General features: G+C 38.9%; 2 protein-coding genes across 3 annotated transcripts in view; one reads left to right on the top strand and one right to left on the bottom strand.

The window, feature by feature from the left end:
- The window catches only part of FEZ2 (fasciculation and elongation protein zeta 2), a 44,262-nt gene extending 34,484 nt beyond the window's left edge, over positions 1 to 9,778 (top strand). The window contains exons 6-9 of one of the 2 annotated variants that reach the window (XM_004466033.4): positions 1,853 to 1,933; positions 4,129 to 4,204; positions 6,444 to 6,509; positions 8,830 to 9,778. In XM_004466033.4, the coding sequence (XP_004466090.1) occupies positions 1,853 to 1,933; positions 4,129 to 4,204; positions 6,444 to 6,509; positions 8,830 to 8,846 (240 nt within the window). In that variant the 3' untranslated portion in view covers positions 8,847 to 9,778. The remainder of the gene's footprint in view (positions 1 to 1,852; positions 1,934 to 4,128; positions 4,205 to 6,443; positions 6,510 to 8,829) is intronic. The other variant, XM_004466034.4, reaches the window with a different exon arrangement.
- A 1,211-nt stretch (positions 9,779 to 10,989) lies between these two features.
- The window catches only part of CRIM1 (cysteine rich transmembrane BMP regulator 1), a 211,869-nt gene continuing 201,327 nt past the window's right edge, over positions 10,990 to 21,531 (bottom strand). The window contains exon 17 of the mRNA XM_004466035.4: positions 10,990 to 13,500. Within this exon, the coding sequence (XP_004466092.3) occupies positions 13,324 to 13,500 (177 nt within the window). The 3' untranslated portion in view covers positions 10,990 to 13,323. The remainder of the gene's footprint in view (positions 13,501 to 21,531) is intronic.

The following is a 21,531-nucleotide window of genomic DNA, read 5'->3' as shown; positions in this document are numbered from 1 at the left end:
CTTAATATTTATTGCAGTCTTTGGAGCCTAAGATGTTATTTCTTTTTGATTGAATGTTTGTAAATAGATTATATGATGATAGAATGTGAAAAATCCTACAAAAACAGTTACCTGTAGATTTTTCTTTTAAAAGTAGCCTATTTCATCGAAGGTAATAATTTTGAACTTGTCACTGAAGTGAAAAGTGTTGAATAAAGTTATCTTGACCAGATACTTGTTTCTTGCTGAAGCAAACTTGGAGCAGAGCTCTTGGAAGGCCTGGCAGGGAAGGAGCATTCAGGAGGAGACGTGTCTCCCGCAAGATGTGAAAACTTGAAACTCAAATTTGCAGTTGTGCCACCGAACGATGTGACTGACATGGAGGCATGTAGCTGGCTCCAGGGATTAAGCCTTTCGGTGTTTTTCAGCTTTTTGTGGTCAGGATTCTTTATACTCTTAACATTTTTTTTTCTTAACATTATTTGAGGACCCCAAAGAGCTTTGTTTATATAGATTGTATTGGCTGCTGTTTACTATATTATAAATTAAAACGGTTAAAATTTAAAAACATTTACTAATTCATTTTAAAAAACCATTGATAAAGTCAGTGCTGACATAGTGTATTTTTGTGAAAAACAAAACCAAAAATGGTCTTGCTTTGCGTTTTGCCAGTCTAATATCCAGCATAATCAAAAACAGCTCGATTGTCATTCTGCTGCTGCATTCAGTCGGTTGCAGTATCGCACATCATTCAGTCTGTGGAATATTTCACCATGAGTCGTGAGAGGCTGAGAGTGAAAAAGGAAAATGACATCTTGGTATTAAGAAAATGCCGTGGCGCACTTTGCTCGCTGGCCTGGCCTCGGGGTCCTCCTCGAGGGCCGCGGTCCGCACTTTGAGAACCACTGGACCGCAGGCAGGGAGCAAGGCCTTGATTTCCTTTCTCCTACCCGTGGGGCCTAGTAAAACATCCTTTGTCGACTCCTCGCATGTGTTTATGGGCTGAACTTTCTGCTCTAAAATCCTAGGGACAGGGCCACGCGGTGAAGCAGGAATGCGCTTCCTTCCCGGCCACCCTTCCCCGTCGCCAGTCCCGCTGTAAGAGTCTGTCCTCCTGACTCAGCCGCGGAGCGCCGCTGGGCTCTCCTTACTGTGACTCACGACATTGCAGACTGGTTACAAATCAAGATAAGCAGTTAGGGAAGAAAGATTCCATTCGAGGGAGTCTTGCAGGTTGCTGAGAGAAAGAGGCTAGAATTGTTTCCTAGGAACTGAGTGGAAAAGTCTTGGCACAAGTTCTCGGGGGCCTTTCTGCTCTCCGGAAAACGGCCGTGCCCTCCGGTGTGCATTTTCTCCGCCCAGGCAGTGGCAGGAGGCCTGAGAAGTGAGTGGGAAGCAGTCCTAGGCTTCAAAGTAACAGCATTTTAACTTGCCAAATGTTATGTTAATTTTCCCCAAACTTATGGCAGAATTATGCAAACTTTGCCTGAAAATATGCATACTGTATTAAGTTTTCAGACTTTTGATAAAATGTAGGTAAACAATATGAAAAAGTGTTTTTAAAATTATGTGGTAATTTTTTTATATAGCCAATAATACATACAGCATGCAGTGTTTTATGTTGGAATCTACATCAGGAAAAACTCTTGATGACTATACTAGTATAAATGGGTGGCTTTTGCATTTGACTTGCAAAGAAATGAAAGCAAAAACATTTTTAAAAAGCATGCTTTTACCTGCTCTATGTGAAGGAGTAGTGGCATTTTCTAACTGCTTGTCTCTTGGGCACAGAAGCCATCATGTATGATCTTACTAATACTCTCTGAACTTCTTTCTCTGTCCTTTTCTTCCGGGTGTATATTGCTGCTTTTAGCGCTTCAGCGTGGAAGGGATCTCAAATGTCATTCAGAATGGCCTCCGCCACACCTTTGGAAATTCAGGTGGAGAGAAACAGGTGCTCGGTTATCCTTATTTTCTTCATTCTCTGCTTTTTGATTCTCTGTGTAAGTGGAGATTCTGAAAATTGGCAGTTTTATTAGTTTACTAAAACCATTGCTTAAAAGAAAGAAATTAAAGTTAATTATATTTATAATCTTGATAATGAACAAAATTCCCCTTTGGGGAAAAAACATTTTTCAAATTGGGGACTAGCTTAAATGTATTCTTAATTCATATTTTAGAGTTTCATTCATCTTATCCTTAAACAAACAGATATTAATGTATTGACATAATGCATTGGTAGAAAATCTGATTGTAGAAAGTAACCAGAATATGCTACTTTAATTCTAAAAATCTAGGAAACAAGATATGTTATAGTGGGAGGAAAGCCAGATGTTAGTATTTTTTAACTAGAAGTTTTGGTCAAAAATATGTATATCAACATTCTTTTATAGGTAAATATAACTCGCCTTCTTTTAAATGAATTTCTTATGATTTTAAATAAGATTGCTAACTCAGTTGTCTGCCATGTGAAGCATTATTTTTACAAAATCACGAGTGGATATGAACATAACTCAAGTATGTTCAATTTGCTTAACATTTTTATATTATGATTTAAGAAATATCTTGAAATTGGGAAGCTTCTCTGCATTAATGAGTATGCTTAAAATTACCTTTTATAGTTTGAAATTTTCAGTTCAAAAGAAAGATTCTGAGTTAGCTTTTAAGTAGAGATTAAGAATGTGTGTAGAATGTAGAAAATAGGTACTTTATCCAAAGAAGGCTTTGAGCTGAGAGGTTTTATGGAAGATAGTTCTGTATTACTGAAGGAGGAAGAGAATCAACATTAAAGAGGGGAGGTTTGCCTGACGTTTGCAGCTCAGAAAGGGGCTCCAGGAGGGGATGGTTGGATTTTTTATTTTATTCTGGTGCCTCTCACCTCTCTGAAACCCACAGGATAGCAAAACAACTTCAAACTGATTGAACACACAGGAATGGCGGCAGAGGGCCTGAATTGCAGCTGATGGCATGCATGCAGGGCAGATTCTTGCTGCTTCTCAGAGTTGCCTGGCACACATGTTATTATGAAGCTTCAGAAGGGCATATTTCTGGCTTATGTTCTTTACAAAGAAACATATTTGGTTATAGAATTGAGCATCCCCTTGGAGAAGTCTATACTGAAAAGATGGTGTAAAGCTAAGTTTCTTAAAGATTGAACAATTCACTTTTACTTCTTTTCTGGACCTAGCAATCCAATTATTGTTAAGTCACTTTCTTGATCTTGTTTTTCAGTTATGGGTGGGATAATAATTCCTCACTGGAGCTAAGATTTTGGGCTTAGAGCTAAATAATGGGTGGTGCTGAAGAGATTCCAAGTCAGAACCAATAGATCTCTAGATGCATGTGTGCAAACTACATGAAACTATAATTTTTTTGGTGGGTTGGTCACAGTAGGAGAATCTTGACAGTCATTTTTAGATTATGCTTTTATGGATATATGATATAACTCTCTTGTGAGCTCTCACAAGAGGTAAATTAGGTAGTTTGTTTCAATTTCAAACATTAATTTTCATTATTTATTTCCCCTCTAGGCCATTCTCTCATTTCACTTTTTTCTTTAATACCTTTAAACACTTATAAGTACTTATACAATAATATAAGATAATAATACACTCCTAAAATTATTTGGAGAAGAGTTCTGCATTCATTTCTGGAAGAAGATGGTAGGTGTTTTTAAAGTCAGGTTATTCATGTGACCATTTTGTTCAATTGGAATAGAAATGGTCTGAAAGACAGTTATTTGGCTGTTGGAAATTATTTTGTTTTGTAGTACTCTTACAACTTTTAAAAATTTAGTTTAAATGATTTAAAAATGTGTTAAAGTATGCAAAGAGAATGTTAGATAAGGATTCACTTTAAAAAATTAACAAATTGAACAAATCATGCTCAGATCTAGTCCTCTGAAATTTTTTCAATAACTGAAATGCAAAAGAGTAAGCGGAGATTTACACTGACATGGGCTTGTATGAGCAGACAGATGTGGTCAAGAGAGCCCCAGCTGATACCTTTATTCCTATACCTGCGTTTTCATTGCCAAAGTAGCTCATGTTTCATGTTATAAAATAGATCTCCTAATACTGCATCAATTTTTTTTTTTTTGCAGATAAAGTAATTCAGATTTAATGACATGTGTTTTTTTTAACTTGGCAGTACTTGACAACAGTCATTCCTTATGAGAAAAAAAATGGACCGCCGTCTGTTGAAGATCTTCAAATATTAACAAAAAGTGAGCAAAGATAAAATTAAATTGTTACATTGTTTACTTTTGCTGATTCTTAAATACATGATTTTAGTTGGCTGATTTTTGTTGTTGTTTTTGATTTTGTCAATTTAGGATAGTAGATGATTGATACCCACAAATGGTTGTGACGTTTTTTTCTTACCTTTGAAATATTTGCAAGCTAAGGTTTTGGGAAAAAATACAACTTGAATCTTCATTACTTCTTGTATGTTTAAGAACATATTAATTTATTAATAAATTAGATGCTTCAGGGATCTTATTTAAATATGACCGACAGTAACTGAATAGGAAGGATTTAGGGCAAGACTGGCCGAAAACACTTTCCTTTCTTAGGAATGTAGAACCAAAGGTAGTAGTTATGGGTGGAACAGATGGTGAGAGTAATGTTTAAGGACATTCATTCGGCAAATATTTATTGAAGGCCCACTCTGTGCCGGGCCGTGTTCTGGGCCCTTGAGGTACTTCAATGAACAAAGCAAGACAAACCTACTCCCATCCTTGAGGAGCTTGCATTTAAAATAGTCTGTTAGATTTAAATGTGCATGCTATTGAGCCTCTCTTACGATAGCCATAAATGAGCCCTGAACTCTGGTTCTCTACCTGTTATTTACAGAGATGCCCTGGGAAGTTAAGGATGGGGAGGCATTGGCGGGTTTGGGAGGTGGGGGGGCTGTGCACAAGGGAAGTTCGTGTCTTATTTACTAGCTATCTGCCAGCTAATCTGAAGCTTTTATTCTTTCCTTCCATGAATAATACTTACTTTAAAACATTTTATGTTTAAGTATGGATAAATCAAGTGATACCAGCCAGTCTAAAATAAAGAGTCAAGAAATTAAACTGGGTGGGCAACCTCCCAACTTTTAAGGAAGAACTCCTATTTATAAGTGCCCAAGATCACACTGGAATTATCCATCTAGGTCTCTAAATTCCCTGTCCAATGTACTTTTAATATACTGGGGTTTTTTTTGTATTGTGATTTTATATGGAACTTAAAAAAAACTAAAACAAAACAAATCCTAAGTGTAAAGCAGAAATAATGGACGTAGTAGCCCTCTGAGAAGGGAATGGAAATATTGCTCAGGAGTCAGAAACTCCTGGGGACTTCAGCTTATCAGATCAAGAACACACACTTTCTTGGTCAAAAAACTAGTCATAATTCCAACATGACAATGTCATTAGGATGACCCTTAGATGATGTCTTCTTAGATTGGCACAGCTGGGGCCCTGTGGCTCCTCTCGGGTGCGTGAATGTGTGTAGGGTGTGTGCATGAACATCCAGCCTCACACATCCATGACGACAGGAAGGTGCAGATAGTAGATGGTTGACCCGCACTTTGAAAATAAAAAGTGACGGGCTCATGAAAACTTTGGGGAGAAAAACCTTTCCTACTACCACCTTTAGAGGTAAAAGAGTGAAAAAGGCCTGTGAAGACAATGACAGCACCTGTGGACATGTGGGCTTCCTCACGAGGCTTCTGGAGGGGGATGCCAGGTGCAGTAATGGTGGTCATAAAATAAATTAGTCATATTAAGAATTAAAGGCCATACTTTCCCAGCATATACTGTGCGCCAGGCACTGTTTTAAGTGCTTTACATCTATTTGTATCTTAATCCCATAACAAACCTTTGAGGCAGCTCTAATTATTAAGCTCATTTTACAGTTAAGGAACTTGGTGTGCAGAGTGGTTAAGTAACTGGCTTAAAGTCACACAGCTAGGAAGTGTGGAAGCCAGGGTTTAAGTCAGGAACGCTGACTTGACAGCTATCCTGGGTGGCTTTAGCATCCTGGGGAAAAAATAGTGAAGCATTTTCCACAGAAGGCTCTGGGGAAGTCTCTATTGGCAGTAACTGTTAAAGTGTAGTATTTATGGATTTATTTTTTACCTGAATGGTCTAGTTTTTTTTAAACCACTAATTTGGTCTGTACTTAGAAGATAAATTGCCAAAGATTCCCTTGAGGATCCCTGAGGATGAGGTGATTTCACCAGGTTCCTCCGCAGGACATGAGCAGTAGGTAGCCTGGCAGGTGCTGGGTGCTGCTTCATGGAATTTGTTCTTTTAAGAGAAATTTTCTAAGAAGGAAACCTTTTAATAAAATAGGTTACTTTGAGAGTATTGCTGACTGTCCCTTTAAGAGTTGAGAATAAGACTACAGAAATTGAAATAAAATAATATTTTGATCTGAGTTTTAAATTGTTGCCTTTTTTTCTTGCTTATTTTGCAGTTCTTCGTGCCATGAAGGAGGACAGTGAAAAAGTTCCAAGCTTGTTAACTGATTATATACTGAAAGGTGAGTGTTACAATGGTGTATTTGCAATGGTTGGAAAGTTTTAATTAATCAATAAATGTATTGTCTTATTAGATTAAAAAATAACTTGCAAGTGCATAACTTTTATTAGGCTTCTATTCAGTTATTGGTGTGTGGGGTGATGATAGACCCATGGCTTACTTATGCTACCAAAATTATAAACTATAGTTATATAAAATGTAAGCCTTATTTGAGGTCCCGGGCTATAAAAATTTCCACAGCTTAATTATAAACATTGAGGGAGGCAGTGGAGGAAAATTAATAAGATATTGCTGTCATTCTGTATCAGGTGTCGACATTGAGAGGGTTTGAGAAGGGGGTTTCTGTTGTCGTGGGGACAGCAGAGGAGGAAGGATGGGCCAGCTGTGAGGATGGATGAAGGAGGGAACAGACCAGTCAGTTAACAGCCCACAGGGAAGGCTGAGGGCTGGAGGGACTGGTGTGAGGCACGGGGAGGTGGGGGAAGGAGCTCTTCACATACCCAGGACAGGGGAAAACGAGCCATAAATCTTGAGGATGACAATAGAAGATGAAGAAAGGTGATTAGTTCCAGAAAGGGTAGAACCTGGGAGATAAAGAGGGGACTGGAGAACTTATTTATTTATAGGTAAACTAATACTTTTCAATGAAGTTTTAAAAAATTCGCAGTTTTAAAGCAGCAGATTTTCAGAACAAAACAAAATATGTGATCAAATTTTGAGAGCATTCTTTTTCTGGTAACCTTTTTCTCCTTCGGATTCTCTCTGTCAGAGTTGTCAGCTAAGCATGAGGAAAGGTGGGATTTCTTAGATGTTGGTGTCAGATGGGACTTTCTTCTGTAACTTCACAAAGGAGAGAACCTCGGTCTGGTTATGCACAGGGGCTTGTAGTGAATAATACTTGTGAGAGATTTGATGTGGATATGAAAATTCTTGTCCACCATTAGTGAGATAACACAGTAGTGGAAAAGATTCAGTTGACATCATTTTATTACAATAAACTATTTTTCTGATGTAGAGCTTTTTCCCCCATTAAATTCTGAAAAAAAATTTTTCTTTTAATACTGACATCTTCAGCTGCCTTTGCGTTGTACTAGAATTGGTATGAAAGCTGGTCTCTTCTGAGGTTTGTTCTTCTAGATGTGAAACAGAAATGAGATGAACATAAAAAACGTGCCGTAAATTTTAATCATCTTGGGTCCCAAGAGGGCCAGAGACAGCGTGAACTTCTGAAGCATTCTCTAGCTATTTCTGTCATTTGACTGCGGGCAAGAACAGAGTGCACTAGGGGCAATGATTTCTAATTCTTTACTCTGAAAATGCAGAACTGTAACTGCGAACCCAAAGCGCATGCCTTAGGGAAGCAGTCCATGCAGTCCTCCTGCGCAAGCCGCTGGCTCGGGCCTGTGAGCCCAGTTCTGTCTTGATGGTACCTGCGTCTGTGAGCTGTTTGGGTGCCTGTGTCGTGGTTTTGTCTTGGCTTTGTGTTTTGAGGACAGGGTGGAAAACAGCTAGGACTCCGACAACAGGGGCGACTGTAGACCTGGGAAATAAAGAGGTGTGTGTCACGCACAGGGATGTTCAAGGGCGTGGGGGAAGATGTCGGCCTGCGGCAATTGCAAATGCTCTTTTCCACCCATCTTAGAAATTCAGCCATTTAACCGTTTCTCTTCCTGGGGGGCCAGGAATGGAACACTGTGCCTGGGATGGGGGATTCCTCAGGGGGGAGCACTCCTTGCCTTTGCTGGCTGGACTTGGTCTTGGTTGTTGGCGCTAGTGTGGTTTGGCTGCCTAAATATACAGTTTTAGTTTTAAGGTAGGTGAAAAAGGAGAGATAGGAAAGTGGCCGTATTTGGCTGAGACAGATAGGATGGGTGCTGTGTGAATTAAGCTTCTCTTTCTCACATCTGCTTAATTATCTCAGAAGCTCATGGCAGACGTAAGGGCTGCTGTGCTGATCCTAGATGGGAAAGAAGTGTGTAGAAACTCGTACCCTTGTCTTCACCAGGGAGCCGCTTCGCTGTGTTGCAAGTGTCGTGGTATAGGGCTGATGCTGTGGCTTTCTATCTCTAAGAGACGTGGCTTTTTGGTATCTAATTTCTGGGAAATTCTGAAATGCACTTTGAGAGAACTTTTCATTGTAGCTTGAAGCCTTGTAAAACCTTCTTTAAAATTGCTGGTTTAGATCCATGCATTAAAATTTTAGTTGTCATTACTTAATGGTGTCTTTCTATACATAAATAAATGTATGTAAAATATGTACACGGTTGTATAAATGTACAGAAAATATTCACTTCTATTGAAACTTCTTTTTCTTCCTCTAGTTCTGTGTCCTACATAGAGCGGCATCAAGAAAGGAGCAGCTTTATCTTCCACGGACAACAAGCTAGATTTCCTATAGCATTATTCTGAAAGCTGGCTACAATTACTTTCCTGTTATTGGAAACACAGCACACTTGAACTTTGGTTTGTGGTTCAGTATTAACAGATCATGACTACACTAAATCTTTATATTATAGAACCAAGAAAAATATGGCACTATTTTGGATTCTAGAAAGGGTTTTTGTTAACTCTGTTTTAAACAAGTATGGACTTTTTTCTAATTTAGTTTAGAGTAAGGGGAAGTGATACTAATTGTGCATGTGCAGTTATATTTTTCATTACTGACAGTATGCTCATTTGAGTTTTTATGGCTTTCTAGATCTCAAGTGCACTGAAGAGGAAGATTAAAGCATTGAGAGATTTATACTATAGCTATTCTTCAGTGTTGGCAAGAACCAACCTGACTTTTGTAAGAGAATTGTCAGTTTAAATATTACCTACCAGTATTTTTCAGAATTTGAAACCTAACAAACTTGGGCTATTCTTGAAGTGAAACCAGAATATGCATTACTCTGGCTTAATACTTAGTCAGCATCGAAAATGCTGGAGGTAACTAATTGTATAGCCTTCTGATTGTCACCACTGTTCAAATTTTAAGTACTAAGTTGCCATGCACTTTCAGAATCTGATTAACTTTAGATGTTGAAATGTTTTGTGCTGTGTGTCTGTGAAGAAGTGTAATTTAAAAGGAGTTGGTATCCTTAAAGGTGCTGAAGAAACTGCTGCAGCATTGTCTATGTCCCATAATGAACTGTGTTACATTCACGCCTCAGTATTTTTCTATGGTACTAATTCTAGAAACAGCTACCCACGTACACATCATTGGTTATGAAACACTTGCTGGTTCCAGTCAAGTCAAGGTCATTTAATAAATGTAAAAAAAAAAAAAAAGGAATATGTGCTTGACAGCCTTATTTTTGAGTTCATATTGTGTTTTTTCCAATGAGATTTCTTTCCTTGTGGTATTTTCCCTTACTATTCTATGCAGACACCATCACTGCAGTGTGTTAGCTGGAGAAACCCTGACTTGTTCCATGGAGCCGTGGAGGAGGGGCAGAGGATTTTTCCAGACTGTGCTGAGCTGCTGTGGAATGCTAGAAGTCCTGCTCATTTTCTGGGGCTGTGAGAAATTCCAAACAGCCATGGCAGCCCCCTCCCTTACATAACGTGAGTGTAGTAGGAGTGTTTATGGAACCTGTTATCATGAGGCTTTAAAAATTCCACTTAAAACATCTGTGGGCATAGAGAAGTCCATCTTCTTCACTCACTCAGTAACTGGAACACAGTGACTGCAAAGGCTGGTATCTCACTCTGAAGTTGAATGCCAGCTTGGCATTTCAGCCACTATCTAGGAACATGTAGGACCGAGATATTTCCTTGTTTTAGTAATGTCATAATTGCCAGTGAAAATATGGAAGTTATTTTCCCCTCTCCCTCAAATTAGTGAAGTCACATACTTATGTAATATTAATTTAAACTAATTGTATCTGCATTTGTAACAATTATGCCTTTTATCTGAAGAAATGTAGCTTTAGAAGACATACTATATAGTAAAAAGGCCATGGGCTATTTTTGAAGTGATTCAACTCTCATTCTTAAGTTGATGCTCCTGTAAGTGCATGAAATATATGCATTTTTCCTATGAACTAAGGTCCCCTTCTAATTTAACTTTCTCCTGATTTGATTTGGTAACTGCCTCCTTCTTCAGCGGTAACTACTGGGTTTCCCCACCCCAACCTCTGTCCTGTGCATGATGAAGCTTCTGACTAGTGACTGATGGCAGGGGGTTAACTTGCCTCCCTTAGCACAGCATCCTTGTGTGATGCGCTCGGGATGGGGGTGGGGGGCACCCTTCAGATTCCTGGGGAAAGGCCTGCTTTCTAAGATCAGGGTTTATGTGACCCTGGAGGCTCAGCAGACGGATAACCTTTAAAGACAGGCACTATTTGCCTTTCTACTCAATGCAAATATGCAATCTTTTTGAAAGCGACAATGTATGATAGATTCAAAATGTTTATTTGCTGCCAAGAACCAGACTGCAAATAATCCCCTTACACCTTTGTTTTTTGAAGAAAAGGAAAAACTGTAGAACTACTGTGCACTCCAAGTGCCATATATCTATTTTATTTTTCAGGAAATTATATTTGTCTTTCTTTTACAAGAGCACAACAGGAACCAAAGTAAAAGAGTAATAGATACAGCACTCAGGATAAATCATATCTTTAAAATAATAATAAAAAAATTTACACCTTGTCCTATATCCTGTTAGTATTTTCATAATATGGCCATGATTGAAAAACAAAAAAGCAAGCATTTACAATCCTTTTTGATAAAGACTCTTTTTATGCCAGGAATGGATTAATTGTCAATAAAATTTTATACTAATCAGGTTGATGTAAATCTCTTTTGGTAACATATCATTAACAAATTTTTTTTTGGAAATAGATAAAAATATTGCCCCTTGATAATAAATCTTTTTTCTTCTTTGATGCAAACAGCTAGAACACCTTTTTCTTTCTTTTTTTTTTTGATATTCTAAGACAAAAAAATGGTTAATCTTCAGATTAATAAATTAGGTCATTATAATAATAAATTAATTTTTTTTAAAGTTCAGCAACCTCTGTCCAAGTATTTACAACAATACTTGAAAGTTCCTTTACAAAACAGAACACATTTTCTTTTCACATTAAGCATACTGGGTATCTGTGTCTTTCAAAACAAGCATTTTTAAAAGAAAAATTAATGCACAAATGGGTAATTAGTATAAAAGTGCTAAGAGCTGTTTGAAAAGTTAACACTATAGTATACAGTCAGAGTTATATTTGAGGCAATCTACAACAAACTTCCAGCTTATTGTGGACAATATTCCAGTAGTTGTTTCAAACAGTTGTTTGAAAAAAAAAAAAAAATCCAGGAGCTGATTAGTGATGCAAGTTAACTGCCATCAGTGTGTCTGGCCAGTGAGCAAATTGAAAACCAAATGAAAGCAAATCCAAACGAGGAGGAAGATTTTAATAAATGAATACCTTCACCAAAGCAAGTGTGCTGCTCAAGGCATGTGTACACACACTTAGTTGTGAGTGAATGTGTATATATATATATATTTATACACACACACATCTTTCTTTCCTATTAAACTGCAGGTAGAATGAGATTTTTGTGTTATTCAAAAATTTGTAAGTGATCAAAAGCATTGATACGGATTGCCTGTTTATCTGTCTTTGTTCTGGTTAAAATCTCATAAAAATACATTCAACAGGAAAACATAAATTGTATGTGTATAAATATATATGTATATATATATACACGCACACAAATACTTTTGTTTTTTTTTCTGAAGCATAAGATAGTTACATAAATATTCCTATAATTGCTAATTTTAAAGAGGCATAATTCTTTTTTGAGCTTCAACAAAGGTGCTTGAATAATATACAATTAAAATGAAGTAGTTTCTATTTTGTAGAATCAGTATATAATAAGGAAAAGAATCCCAAAACAGTCTTTTTTTAAAAAAAGTTTCTTCTTAAGCTAGAGCTTCAATAAAACTATGAACAACCAACAAAATAACAGAACAAAGCAACAACAAACAATAAAGTATAGCCCCTGGAAACGCCTGGTGCTCTTCACCCTCTCCCTCCTTCCCGCCACACTGTGGTAAGAAAAGCTCCAGTGCTCACATCAAGAAATGACTTAGATCTTGTTCATTTTCTGACTCTGCTAGTAACTGGCTGATTGGCTTGGAAGAAAACAAAAGCAGCAGAAAGTTTAACTGTATATCTCCCTAATAACCCGCTTTAGAGAAATGTTGCTACTGCATTTCCCCTGCTTCCTCACTGCCTACTGCAGTTATGACTGTACAGAAAAGAAACTTGTGGCTTTAGACCTGGGATGGCTATTAAAATGTTCTGATGCGCTCGTCTGGTAGTTATAAGGTGGCTAATGCAGCTGGATCAAGAGGCCTTTTTCGTTTCCTGCTCATTGAGGCCTGAGCTTTGCAGCAACCAGTGCAGTCTTCAGAGCAATAGGGGAAATATCCTCTGGATGCTGGGCCACTGAATTGCTTTTATTTGACTGGATTTCTCCCCGAGTCAAGCTGACCAATTTGTCTTCCCAACAATACCCTCCCACCCAGTTCCCCAACCAAACTCACTGTTCCCACCCCCAATATCTCTACAGCTATTTTACAAGCAAATATATCTCAGCAACTTTAAAAACTTTGGTTCTAAGAAAACACTTGGTCAGTTATCTTGAGGAAAAGTGGGAATGCTTGTTCTGCACACTGCTGTAGACAGAGCCTATCCCAGTAAGTTCTCAGCGCTGTACATCAAGTCACAATCCAATACAATCCACTAAGCAAGTGCACAAACTCTAGTTTACTTTTAAGAGCAGATTTAGTCATTTTCTGTCTTTTAAAACCTCATCCAAGTTGGCTTTCTTCACACTGTTTGGTAGAAATCGTCTGCCTGTAGATGGTTCTGTTTTTGCATGCTGTAGAAGCCACTGAATCTTGCATCTGTTTCAGCTATTCTCGGCATTCTCTGGGAACTGTCCACCTGGACTCTGGTTCCTTTCTTGCAGTCCAGAGATACCAGGTGATTATTTAAGGAAGAAGGCTATTTAATGAGAGGAAGGAAAACCACAAAGATTAGCTGCTGTACATATCCTAAATTAAGAAAAGTTTAATACCTAGTTTAAGTGAGGTAGTGGCTTCACATTACAACAGTGGTCAGACTATAAGGGGAGTATTACATTCTATCCTAGCACCAACTATACTTTTAGGAAGAACACTGGAAAACTGCATTTTTGAAAGTGAAATGTCAAACTGTCACAATCAACTGTCAAATGCAGGAATGAAAGAAAGGATTAGGGGGAACAACCAGCAAGATGGCAGCAGAGTAAGGAGCTGCTAGAGTCAGCTCCTGCTACATGGCAGTTAGTAATTACCCAGAATTAAAGCACCTGTTAGGGGGCTCCAGGAGACCAGAAGAGCATCCTGCAACATTCTTGAAAGAATGGAAGGAGGAGACTGCCCATCTGCAGAGCAGATTCCTAAGTAGAGTGCTCCACACCACAGAGGCCAGTGCCCAGCCTCCACTGGCAGCATAAGCCACCTTGGGAGCTGGTCTGCGGCTGGAATTGGAATCTCCACTTCCCAAAAATGTGGGAGAAAGAGAAAGCTGGGCACCAACTTCAGCTTCTCTTTAGTTAAATTCAGCAGGCTAAAGTATAATCCTAAGAACAGCTAAATTTTGACCTGTCCCAATCAGAAAGGCCAGTGGCCGCCATTTTAACTCTACCCCTGGCACAAGGGGAAGCACGGCAGACAGGAAATCACAGTGCTGGTGGGGACTGGCTTCTTTCCATCCAGATCAGACTGCAGCTCTAGCATAAGCCCCAGCCCCACTTCCGGCAGGGAGGAAGCTGAGGGTACCTGCGCCAGCCTCTCTGGAAAAATACAGGCCATGCCGTGGAGGCCGGTGATTATCCTACTTAGGCAGCATGAGCTGCCTTAGTAGCTATTTTGTGGCTGGAGTTAGAAGCTCCATTTACCAAAAAATGGGAAGGAAGAGACAGGTGGCCTGATTTAAGCTACTGATTAGTGAACTCAGCTGGCTAAAGTATAACCCTAAGAAGAGCTAAAGTTTGAACATGTCCAAGTCGGAAAGAGGCCAGTAGCTGCCACGTTGACTCCACCCCCAGCATGAGGGGATGCCCAGCTGACTGAAAATCACAGTGATGGTAGAAACCAGCTTCTTTTCCTCCAGATGATACTGCAGCCCTAGCCTAGGCTTTAGACGCTAGCAGGGAGGAAGCTGGCAGGCCCTGCACCACCCTCTTCAGGTAACTGCAGGTACATTTAGCTGGCACACTCTGAATAGTATGAAGTCTACGGGGGCACTGCGGTCCTCTTGGACCTGCACTGCATTGATTGCTGTCCACACCAGCGGCTCCATCCCTGCCCCAGGCAGGGGAGAAAGGGATGTGAAGCTTCATAGTCTCTCTGGGCAACTACAGTCTATGCCTGCACGACTTGGATTATTACACATGGCTATGGCTCTGTCCCAATCAGTGGCAAAGGAGAAAGTGGGGAGAAGCTTCATTGGTCCCTGGGGCAACGAAGGCAGCTTGAGCCTCCACAGTTTACAGCACCAACTACGTCTTTGGCCCCTACTACACAACTAGCAAGGGAAAAAGGGCAAGAAAGCCCTAAACTAAAGAGAAAAACTGTATCCAGAATACTCTAGTAAGACAGATGCCAAGACACCAACAAAAAATTACAATTCACACCAAGAAAGAGGAAGGTATAGCTCAGTTAAAGGAAAAAGATAAGCCTCCAGATGATATAAAGGAGCTGAGACAACTAATCATAGATGTTCAAACAAATCTCCTTAACAATTCAATGAGATGGCTAAAGAGATTAAGGATATTAAGAAGACATCAGGTGAGCATAAAGAATTTGAAAGCATACCTAGAAAAATAACATCTTATGGGAATGAAAGGTGCAGTGAATGAAATTAAAAATACACTGGAATCATATAATGGCAGATTTGAGGAAGGAGAAGAAAGGATTGGTGAGCTAGAAGAAATGGCCTCTGAAAGTGAACACACAAAAGAGTAGATGAAGAAAAGAATAGAAAAAATTGAACAAAGTCTCAGGGAACTATATGACAGCAAGAGACATGCTAACATACATGTCATGGCTGTCCCAGAAGAAGATAAGGGAAAAGGGGCAGAAAGAATATTTGAAGAATTAGTGGTAGAAAATTTCCCAACCCTATTGAAGGACATAGATATGCATGTCCAAGGAACACAATGCACTCCCATCCCAATAAATCTGAACAGACCAACTCCGGGACACATACTAATCAGAATGTCAAATGCCAACGAAAAATTCTGAGGGCAGCAAAAGAAAAGCAATGCATCACATATAAATATGGGATACCCAGTAAGATTAAGTGCTGATTTCTCATCAGAAACCATGAAGGCAAGACGACAGTGGTATGATATATTTAAGATAATGCAAAAGAAAAACTTCCAGCCAAGAATCACATATTTGGCAAGACTCTCAAAAGTGAGGGTGAGTTAAGAATAGTCACAGATAAACAGAAACTGAGAGACTTTCATAACCAAGAGAACGCTTTGCAGGAAATACTAAAGGCTATGCTACAGCCTGAAAAGAAAATACAGGACAGAGAGGTCTGGAAGACAGTCTAAAAATAAGATTACATCAGTAAAAGTAACTAAAAGTATCAAAAAAGTGGTGAAAATAAAATATGACGAATAAAATCCAAATATTCAGGAATAAACTTAACCAACGATGTAAAGCACTTACATTCAGAAAACTACAACTCATTGTTGAAATTGAAAAAGACCTAAATAATTTGAAGAACAGTCCATGCTCACAGACTGGAAGACTGAATATCATTAAAATGTCAAATCCTACTCATACTGATATGTACATTCAATGCAAGCCCCATAAAAATTCTACCAGCATTTTTTAAATAAATGGAAAACGTACTTATCAAACTTATTGGAAGGGTAAGGGGTCCTAAATAGCCAGAAACATCTTAAAAAGGAAGAACAAAGTTGGAGGACTCTCATTTCTGGATTTTAAATCATTATTACCTAGCTATAGTGGTAAAAACAGCATACAGATAGACACAGACCAATGGAACCAAATTTATGGTTCAGAAACAGACCCTCACATCTATGGTCAAGTGATTTTTGATTAGTCTGTCACACCCACCCAGTTCAGGCATTCAACAAATGGTGCTGAGAGAACTGGATATCCATAGCCAAAAGAAGGAAAGAGGACCCCTCTCTCACAACACCTTATAAAAAAATTAAAATGGATCAAAAACCTAAATATAAAAGCAAGACCCATAAAGCTTCTAGAAGAAAATATAGGAAAATATCTTCAAGACATGGTGGTAGGTGGTGGATTCTTAAAAGAAGAGGAGGACTGAGATGGACTACTGATGTTTAAATTATGTAGAAGCTTTAATTAACTTGACTGTAAAAGTGTGGAAATGTACAGAGTTGATGGTAACATAGTATAGTGAGTAATAGCTGGTTTAAAAATGGGAATGTGGCTGAAAATGGTAATCTAGGGATGTAAATACCAATTGACAGAAACCTTGAGAATAATCTAGGGACTAACAGCACAGCAAACCCAGAGGTGGATGAAAATTGTGGTTGATGGTACAGTTGCAAGAGTATTCTTTGAGCTAGAGCAGGTGTCCATCACTATTGCATGGTGGTGGGAATGTGGAGAAGCATGGGAAAAAGACAACGGGAGTGGCCTATGAACTGTGGTTAACAGAAGTAATGGAATATCTATGCATCTATGCCAAAGATATACTGTGTTGATAATGGGGGAGTATGAAAAAGTGTGCCAAATATATGTTTTGGACCTGGTAATAATCTGAAGATATTATCTCACTATCTGTAACAAATTTCCACCATGGTGTGGTGTGTTGATAGAAGGGTGTTGTTTGGGTATTCTGCACATGTGCATGATTGTTTTGTAAGGTTACAATTTCTGTCATAAAAATATATTTAAAAAATAGGGTGGGTTGGGGGGAAATACACCAATTGTAAGATATGGACTATAGTTAATAGTAAGATTTTGACAGTATTCTTTCATAATTTGTAACAAATGTCTCACAATGCAAGGTTTTGACTGGTGGGTTGATGTATGGGACCCCTGTATGATGTTATGCGTGTTTGCTTAGAAAGTTTGCAACTTTTACTATATACTTATTGTTTATGTATGTTTATGTAAAAATGATATGAAAACAATAATAGTAATAATAATTAGGTAAGTTGGGGGAAGAGTATTTTGGTTAGTAGTAATATTTTGAGGATGCTCTTTCATCATTAGTTAAAAATGTTTCACAACTATGCAAGGTATTGATGGTAGGGCAAGGTATGAGAGTACTGTGGATGCTATGTATGTTTGTTTTGTAAGTTCACAACTACCACAATACACTTATTGTTTATGTATGTTTATGTATGAGTGATATACTTCAATAAATTTTAAAAAATGTAAAAAAAAAAAATCAACTCTTTCAAATCCTTCTGCTTAAGAGAGTTGAAGAATCAGAGGAAGTTACCAGACGGGCAGATTTAAAAATAATGGGCAGTTTTTCACCATGGAGGCTGTGTAAGAGCATCACAGGTTAGGCCAGCTCTCGTCTGGATGTCAGTCATCATCACACACCTTTTGAGTGGGTCTCTTTGGCCAGCTCTGGCCAGGGGGGACCACGTCTTGCTCAGCACTGGGTTCTGACCCTGCATGTACCCAGCATGGAGCCTGTGCCCAATGCATACTTGCCCAAAGAGAACATTCACTGCAGAGGCAGGAGAACCATCTGGCAGGACTTTTACATAAAGGGTAACACTAGATGGTAAGTTGGGTTAAATAATTATGAAGACTGTTTCCCATTCCTCAGGTTAGCTTTAGTTATGCACAATGTATTATTAGATTTGGAAGGAGTTATGATTTATTTTCTTTGATTAATACAGATCTTCATTGCCTTTTAAAATAGGCAGATTCAGGGGCCCTTTGTATTTGTGATCTTTATCTTTCAAACAAACAAATATTCCTTCTCCCTCAATACAAAATCTGCCTCTATCTTGTCTAGTATTGTTTTATTTCTTTCACTATATTTCTGCTTGCCTTTAAACTTCTCTACATCCTCATTTTCTTTCAGCTCGTTTGACCTTGCCTGAGTATTATTTCCCTTCTCTTGTTTCTTTTCTGTCTCAATTCCAAGTTGACAGATGAATCAGTATCCATTCACTAGATAAATACTAGGTGGTCAAGTTTTAATTTCCAATAGGAATCAATCCAGAAGTATTTGTTCATTTGAAAACTTTAAATTTAGGAAATTGGATTTGTGAATGGTCAAGATTCATTAACAGATGGATGAAGGATAATTTGCCCAGTGATTGGTCCAGTCCTGGATGTGCATCTGAGTCTACTTAGAGTCATGCAAAGAAGGAAGGACTGTGGGAAGATGGTGGAGTAGGAAGCTCCAGCAATCAGCTTCACCACCAAAATGATGGCTGAACTTGAAGGAATTGTCTGAAGTCAACCACTTTGAAACCCTGAGTCTAGGGGAATGCTGTGCAACATCCAGGGAGCAGGAGGAAGAAAACTGCTGTAAAGACCGGTGAGTTTCACCCTCCCTGGAGGGGCTTCCCTCTTGCCTCCCCAGATTCATGGCAGGCGGTAGTGGGGACTTGAGCTTGGGCTCTGGTGCAGCTTCCTGATGCCAGGATGGGACATGAGAAAGGACTCTTAACTCCAGGAGTGTGTGGTCTGACCCCAGATCTCTACCTTACTTGCTACTTCAGATTGCTGGGGCAGACTCTCAGGGCAGCCTCTGACCCAAGCCCCCTGGACAAAGGCAGCAGAGGAATCTTAAAGTGAGTAATGTTCCTCAAAACATGAAAACAGCTAAAGTGCTGCATTAACTGGGCAAATGGTGAATTACGAAAACTCAGCTTCAACAGCCACAGAAGCAGCTCCTGCGGCCCCTGCTCCTCCCCCATGCCCTCTACAAGGCAGGGTGGAGCCAGCTCACGCGCTCCTTGTGGGTCCCCAGCCCTGCTCCAGAGGCGGCAGAGGGCGCCTGTGTGCGTACTGGGGGTAAATGGATGTCAGGGCCAATCTCCTGGGAGAAGTCTGCGAAACTGAGCCTGGGAACTTGTCTCAGGCTGGCCCTCCCAGTTTGTCCTGCAGGGTAGAGAAATCACTGGCAGACAGTTGAGGCAGTGGAGAAACAAGTAAGCTGAAGCAACCTGGGGCCAAGGACTACCAGCATTAAGTCACTCAGAGAACTGCCAGGAGGGGGAAGAGGTCTATTTCAAGGGGAGGAGACAAATTCACTCCGACTCTTATAAACTGCAAACAGGAACCCTAAGGACACTAGCAAGCACAAACCCTGGAAAAGAAGCAAATCCAGAAACCCTCAATGAAGAGGACCAGACTTTGGATTTACTGTAGACACCTTAAAATAATGATCCTCAAATATGCTCAAGAAGATGAAAACACAGAGAATGAACTGAAGAATATGAGGAAAACAATGAATGAATAATATTGAAATCTCTCCAGAGAAATACTGGAGTTGATAATGACAATAACTAAAATGGAAAACTCCCTAGGTGGTTTCAACAGCATGTTGAAGGCGGCAAAAGAATCAGTGAATTAAAAGATAGAGAACGGAAATGATTGAAGCTGGGAAGGAGAAAGACAGAAGAATAAAAAAGAACAAGCAGAGCCTAAGAGACCTGTGGGTCACCATCAAGCATGCCAATATAGGTGTTATAGGGGTCCCAGAAGGAGAAGAGATTGAGGACTATTCAAAGAAATAATAGCAGAAAATTTCCCAAATTTAACGAAAGACATGAATATGCACATTTAAGAAGCCCAATGAATCCCAAACAGGATAAACTAAAAAAGAATCACACTCTGACATATAGTAATCAGATTGCCCAATGCCAAGGACCAGGAGAGAGTTCTGAAAACTGTTAAAAGCACTGAGTTATGTAAAAGGGAACCCTAATAATCAAGTAAACTCCTGAGCCGAAAGGCAGAGATAAGCAGAATGAATATAAAAGCATGATTCAACGTAAGTTCAAACATATAAGTAGGATGAAAGCTAAAGGATGAAAAAAATATATACACTCCACAAGTAGTAACCAAAGGAGAGCTGGGGTAGCTATACTACTAGTAGATAAAATAGACTTTAAATCTAAAAACTGCTACAAGGGACAAAGAGGGCGATTATTACTGATAAAGGGATCAATTCAACAAGAAGATAGAACAATTATAAATATATATGCACCTAACAGCAGAGCTCTAAAATATATGTAGCAAATATTGACAGATTCAAAGGGAGAATTGAAGGAAGAAACAGTTCAATGTTAATAGGAAATTTCAATACTCCACTTTCAATAATAGATACAACATCTAGACAGAAGATCAATAAAGAAATAGAAGACTTGAATGATATTCGAAACTAGATAGTCCTAACAAACATATATAAAATACTTCTCCAAAGAAGATAAACAAATGGCCTAAAAGTACATGAAAAGATGCTCAACATCATTAGCTATTAAGCAAATGCAAACTGAAACCATGAGATACCATTTCATACCCACTAGAATAGCTACTATTCAAAAAATGGAAAATTACAAGTGTTGGAGAGGATGTGGAGAAATAGGAACACTCATTCATTGCTGGCAGGAATGCGAAATGGTGGATCTGCTGTGGAAGACAGTTTGGTAGCTCCTTGGAAAGTAGAGAATTACCATATGACCTAGCAATTCCACTTCAGGGTATGTGCTCAAAAGAACTGAAAGCAGGGACTTGAACAGATATTTGCACAACTGTGTTCATACTGGCTTATTCATAATTCCCAAAAGATGTTTGCAGTGCAAATGTCTATCAACTGATGAATGGATAAATAAAATGTGGTAAACACATAGAATGGAATCTTATTCAGATGTAAAAAGGAATGAAGTTCTGATACATGTAACAACATGGGTGAATCTTAAAGACATTATATTGAGTGAAATAAGCCACACATACTAGGACTGACACTGTAAGATCTCACTGATAGGAAAAAATTAGA

Source organism: Dasypus novemcinctus, chromosome 17, assembly GCF_030445035.2.
Source record: "Dasypus novemcinctus isolate mDasNov1 chromosome 17, mDasNov1.1.hap2, whole genome shotgun sequence".
NCBI lineage: Eukaryota > Metazoa > Chordata > Mammalia > Cingulata > Dasypodidae > Dasypus > Dasypus novemcinctus.
The sequence above is the reverse complement of the archived record's forward strand: the minus strand, read 5'-3'. Positions and strand labels throughout refer to the sequence as shown.